Raw genomic sequence first — 6000 nt, forward strand, 5'->3', positions numbered from 1 at the left:
CGGCAGGTGAACATTCGTGGATCTGTTTGTCTCTTGGCTGACGTGAATATACATCGTGTGTTCGTTTTTCCAGTTCGGGTGGTCCACCAATCATCCAATTACTCAAGTACACTTCCTCTCAGCAGTGCCAAACCATCCAAGTTCGGCGTACGACGGGGTCTCTCACACGATGCGCCAAAGACTACTGCTCTTGATGTTGGCAACGATCATTCACCTATTCATTGATGCTGTAATCTTAGCACATGATTCAATCAAGTCTCATGTTTAGGACAACGTCCCTCTTTCGAGAGGACGAATCCATGTGTATTTCTTCCAAGAGAACATATCTATTACTTCATCGTCTCCATTTTACTATTGTTGAAAATGCCAGGCTCGGATTCAAAAGCAGGGACAAGGATCTAAAGCCGTATTCCTATGAGACCGAGGACTTTGTGATGCCCTGTAGCTCTCTTATATCTCAAGGTCCCTTTCAGCCAGTCATCTAGGCCGGCCATGCCAAAACAGCATTCAACCAACCCAGTGTCAGGTTATACCCCGACTTTGAACTTCTTAGGGTCTAGCACGCTGATATCCGCACTCGTCGCTTCACCATCGAAGATGAACTCGCTCATCAGCTTCCCTGTCGCCGGCCCATTCTGTATACCCCAACACGTGTGCCCCGAAGCCACAAATAGCCCCTTTACGTTGAGCTCTCCTATCAGTGGACCCCTTTCATCCCCAAAACGTATATGTCTTGGTAGATAGCATGCCTGCTTAGCTGCTATCGGTGCCGCCCCCAACACAGGGCTGACGGTGCCAATGTATGATATCAGGTCATCGCACTGGGATTCATCGCATTCAACCTCATCTGCTGTTTCCGGCAGCGGTATCGTCGAATCAGGCTCGCCTATTTGCGTCAATATTTTAGGTTCCATTGTTGGGTTGCACACCCCTGAGGACTCACCACAAGCGTACACCTCATTGCCAGGACGTGCGTATATCTCGGGATCCACATTTCCCTTGTGCCGCTTCTTGTCACGATGTGCCGGTTTCCAGTCCTTTGGTAGCGTAATGTTGGTGAACACGGCGTACGGACTTACATTGGCCTGAAAAACAACACTATGCGCCCTCAAGCCTTCGATGCTCGTCTTGGGTAAAAGGCGGCCCGTCCAGGGGCCAGCTGCCACCACGATATCTGTAACACCTTTTATCGTCTCTGTCTCGTTTGATATCCGGTCTAGGTATTCAACGGCTTCGACTTCTTCTTTCATAGGACTGAGACCTAGTTTCGTGACGCGGGCATTGAGCTTGATATCCACACCACGCTCTTGCGCCAAAGCCGCTATTGACGTGGTAAACTGATGTGGATGTACTTGGGCTGTCTCGGTATGACCCGGCATCCCCATCTCGGCGTATTCACGCACTAGACTGCCATTGATCCAATCGAGATCGAAAGGCAGCGCCGATTCTTGCAGCAGTTTAGCGGCAGCTTGGTCTTGCTTGGGCAGCTTCTGCCAATCCTGCCCGTCCTTCGCCGGCGTTTCCTGCTTCTTGAGTGTACCCCCACTCGGCAATTTCTTGCTCTTGACAACCGTAGCAGTGAGTTGGCCACACTCCACTCGCCGATAGCCCCACCGTTCAGCACCACCGTGTTCAGCTGCCAACTTGGTGTGCAGGGAGTAGGATAGGGGCACGAGACATTGGGGATAGGCCCAGAGCGCAAGGAGGCCGCCCGCCTTGCCCGATGCGCCGGCGGCGATGGAGCTGGCTTCTAGTAAGGTAATGCGGTGTATGGCCGGGTTGAAGGCGGGGTGTCGCGTGAGAAAGTAGGCCGTGGTGGACCCGATTATTCCGCCACCTATGCAGCAGCAGCATCAGCCTCGACTCTGGGGAAACAGGAACCCGTCACCATGTGTGGTCTGGTGATCATCATATCCAGCTTTCCGTTTTTGGACTAGATAGACCGGATGCCCTCAGGGTTCTTACCAACTATGACTACATGCCTTGGCCGATGAGGATCCATGTGGACGAGTATGTCTGGAGTGTGATGGGGGATGTGAAACTCAATTCACCTAGGCATGACCTGATGCACGCAAGGCTGAGGCTGTTTCACATGCCGTTGCCTGTAGATCTCACCTAGCTCTCTACATGACAAGCTGGAAGCTTGGGTTGGAGAGCTTTTCGACCGTATGGCGGTTGAGCAATCCAGTGAGGGGTAGAGGGGTAAAGTTGATGACGTATTGCACCAGCATAGCCGATGACGGTCAGCTACATATCCCTGTACGTCAGGTATAGTTTTTCTTATTGCGCATTATCAGACGACTTCAAAAACGCCCGAGTTCGAGTCATGCAATCAGCTTCACAGTTCGCGAAGACATGCAAGCCTACACACTACCACTGATTGCTTGCCGATCTGATGTTGTAGCAACGACATTGTGTCGCAGCTTCAAGTCGGACAATCGGGACAACTGCAACCCCGATAACCGTTGCCATCAAATCACACCAAGTTGTTACCCACAATCGTGCATTGTGTGGTAGTGACAGGGCTTCAATGCGACTGTTCGAGGTAAACAAGAACGCTTGGCGTCCTGAGTCTGAATGTTGGAAACAGCTCCAGCCACCGCATGGATCAAGGAGTTCAAAGGTCGTTGTTGAACATTTTCTATGGGCGCTCGGATCCGCTGGCTTCAGCGGCTAAAGCTCCTAAAGATTCAGACCCCAGCTCGTCCAAAACGTCAAACGTGTCTGCCCAAGAAACGGCAGCCTTTTGAAATCCCGATTGTCGCAGTCCCGCAGCTGAAGAGCACCAAGATGGGGCCTGTCCTGCGGAACCTTCCCAGTAACCATGGGCAGCATGCGGCCGCAGTGGCCTGTAACAGTGACAGTAGTAAAGTCTTATTAAGAGACTTCAGGACCCCCATCGCCCCCATCGGCAGAAGGAGCTCCTCCCCCACATTCACTTCGAGCATCGTGACGAGATCTGCGACTCCAGATACCCGCCTCCGGACAATCCGTACACATTGCAGCAACACATTTGCATCAGGAAGGACAGCCTCCATACATCTACCTAGACAAGCCAGCACCATGGCTTCCGCAACAAGCATCTATGACTTCAAGCCCCTGGACAGTAAGTAACAATCCGAAATATGACGCTTCTACCGCAACCACTCCCACATTGCACACGCGCACATGTCTTTCCCTCCTTCCCAGTCCAGCAGGCAACGCCCCACAAGGCCCCCAGACTGACCGTTGCATCGCCACGACTTGTAGAGAAGGGCACTGAGAAGCCCATGTCGGACTTCGCAGGCAAGGTCGTGCTGATCGTCAACACGGCATCCAAGTGCGGCTTCACGCCGCAGTATGCCGGCCTCGAGAAGCTGTACAAAGATGTCACGGCCAAGCACCCGGACGAATTTGTCATCTTGGGCTTCCCCTGTAACCAGTTCGGCGGCCAGGAACCCGGCTCCGACGATGACATCCAGGAGTTCTGCCAGCTCAACTACGGCGTCAGCTTCCCCATCATGGGCAAGATCGACGTCAACGGCGAGAAGGCCAGCCCACTGTTCCAGTACTTGAAGAACGAGAAGCCGGGTCTGTTGGGGTACAAGCCCGTCAAGTGGAACTTTGAGAAGTTCCTCATTGGCAAGGACGGCAAGGCGAAGGGGCGCTGGGCTAGCGTCACCAAGCCTGAGTCGCTGGAGAAACACATTTTGGCCGAGTTGGAAGCTCAGTCGTAAGTTAGTCAGTCAGTCAGTCAAATTGGAGGATGTGTGCAGAAATCGACTTGCAGATGCGTCGGCCAGGGTTGACTTCTACCCACAAGAAGATGTAGCAGCTCGAAAGTCTGTAGTTAAACCAGCAAACCAACTTACAAGGAAGAGAACTGCCCCTCATGCAGCTGTTTGTCTCAGTACGACTTTGATTCGACCACTGCGTGGCGTGATACGTGGGGGGCCAAGTGGTTCTTCTGGCAACGCCATGTCTCGCAGAGGGGCTTCTTACACGGAGCACCAGCATGGACTCCGTGAGGGGGCAGTGACCCTTTCTTTTACGGCTAAGCATTGCCTGTTCCATGCTGTAAACACTGCTACTTGACAGGTCATCATGACTTACATGGGTTTCGTCCAAGTCACTTCTTTGTCGTCCGTACGGCGGGGAACGCGGAGGGGACTTGACGACGAACTGGTGATGATCTACTGTTTGGCCTTTGAGAGGCCGGGGGCGGGAGTTGATTTACGGACGACTTCTGTATATACTTACTCACCCGACGATCGTATGATTCATCTCAATCGACTGCTCTCACCCGCTTGGAAATTTCAAGTTATGCCTTTCCGATCTCCATCGAGTTTGACTACCATTATATCCGTCTCTTACGTCATTGGTTATCGTTGGCAAGGAGTCTGAGCATAGCCACAGATCATGCGAGGTTGATATTTGTCAGTGTTACCGAAGCAGGCAAGGCTGCAATGCATGGTATTGTGCATAAAGAGTCCTTCGAATTATCCGACCAAGTCCCTCCACGTACCACTAGAATACGCACATGGGTGGGTTCTTTTCGTGGGCTTGGTCGAAATCAAATAAAAAAACATTGCATGAGAACCGACTGCGTGGGTTGTCATAAGAAGTTCTGTGTATGTACTCACTACTCAATTACGCCATGAGGTGGCTGGTTTGATCATCGTGATGGGGCTCGTTGATAGTGGGAAAAGCCTACCGCCAAGGCGGAGACTAGCTCAACTTAGAATAAAACTATTGTGAAATACGCGTTTGCAGGAAAATCTTCTTCAAGTCCTGTGGTGTGGACAGTGAGAGGAGGGTGGATGGTTGGGAGCCATTGCAGCATGATTAAAGAGTAGATTTGGGGCATATGCAAGCGCCGCTGCGCTTCTCAGTTTCCTCTCCTCTCCCTAACCCCTGTTTGCCGGCCAGCGCACCGCTGGACCAACAAACCTCCCATCCCATCTCTCCAGGTAGCACGACGCATGCCGGTACTAATATGTAATAGTGTTTGTTTTAAGGCCTGCAAGTCTATCACTTTATCTTGGCCTGCCTGCAGTGCAGGGCGCAGTACTGCAGCAGAAGGGTTCTAGAAGACGAGGTGACCCTCGGTGCGGAGTTTGGACCCCTGCTGATAAGGCTCAGATTACCGAAACAGGAAGGAGAGGATCAGCCTCTCTGGTGTGTTGATCATGATGACTGCCGGTTATAGTCGGTGGATACTAGAACTATGGAGTCGAGTGGCCTACAGTGAAAAACTTCTGGAGGCCTACTTCCTGCTTGCGGTATAGATTGCAGCTTCGATGCTACGACTAGCCTCGCCGAGGAATAATCGTGCCAGTTCTGGAAGGAGACGGACAGGACCGGTTGGGCTGGCCGAATCTAATGAAAAGATGTCGTGACTACATGTCCACTCGTCGATATTTCGTGGAGGTTTATGTCCAACTTATCTCCAAGCCTCTACCCGATGAATTATTTGCACCTAATGCAACTCTACTTATTATCATAGCTCAGGAGTTCGCCGTGTACAGAGCCTCTAAGTCGCGGTAGCTGCCGTCTAGCCCACTCAATGGGGAAAGTGATAAATTAAATAATTGCCGAATGCATCTATACGCTTCACCTGAACCAGTTGGCATCTTGGCTTGTGATAGTCTAGATGATAGACAGGGGCAGAGAGCAGGGTTCCTACACCCCGGCTGGGACTGGGATGTCTCGCGGCTCTGTCTGATTTGCTGACAAGGCTAAGGAGTTTCTGACACTAGAGATGCCAAAAAACAAACCTTGAATGTACGGCTTCTGGGTACGAGATGAGACGTCCATGGGATGCATTCATCTCAGTAGAGATAAACTGCTGCATTAGACGTTAAGTCAGACGTATTCCGACGGGAATCAGGACTCTCGAAGAAGCGTATCTTTGCCAAGCATGTTTATTTACATCTACATGATCAAGGGTGCTAATAGTGTTGAAACTGATGAGATCTGATTAATGAGCAATCATGATGATATCTTACTCTGGTACTCACG

General features: G+C 51.4%; 2 protein-coding genes across 2 annotated transcripts; one reads left to right on the forward strand and one right to left on the reverse strand.

Moving 5' to 3' along the window:
* Positions 1 to 257: 257 nt before the first annotated feature.
* On the reverse strand, positions 258 to 2342 carry BCR38DRAFT_416013 (FAD dependent oxidoreductase). Its single transcript, XM_040859074.1, has 3 exons — positions 1966 to 2342; positions 944 to 1837; positions 258 to 886 (listed from the first exon to the last, which is right to left on the reverse strand). The coding sequence occupies exons 1-3, from the start codon at positions 2000 to 2002 to the stop codon at positions 528 to 530; spliced, it is 1290 nt and encodes a 429-aa protein (XP_040720732.1). The 5' UTR covers positions 2003 to 2342; the 3' UTR covers positions 258 to 527.
* On the forward strand, positions 2343 to 3862 carry BCR38DRAFT_416016 (thioredoxin-like protein). Its single transcript, XM_040859075.1, has 2 exons — positions 2343 to 3106; positions 3250 to 3862. The coding sequence occupies exons 1-2, from the start codon at positions 2644 to 2646 to the stop codon at positions 3714 to 3716; spliced, it is 930 nt and encodes a 309-aa protein (XP_040720733.1). The 5' UTR covers positions 2343 to 2643; the 3' UTR covers positions 3717 to 3862.
* Positions 3863 to 6000: the final 2138 nt, after the last annotated feature.

This window comes from Pseudomassariella vexata, assembly GCF_002105095.1.
Source record: "Pseudomassariella vexata strain CBS 129021 chromosome Unknown BCR38scaffold_1, whole genome shotgun sequence".
NCBI lineage: Eukaryota > Fungi > Ascomycota > Sordariomycetes > Amphisphaeriales > Pseudomassariaceae > Pseudomassariella > Pseudomassariella vexata.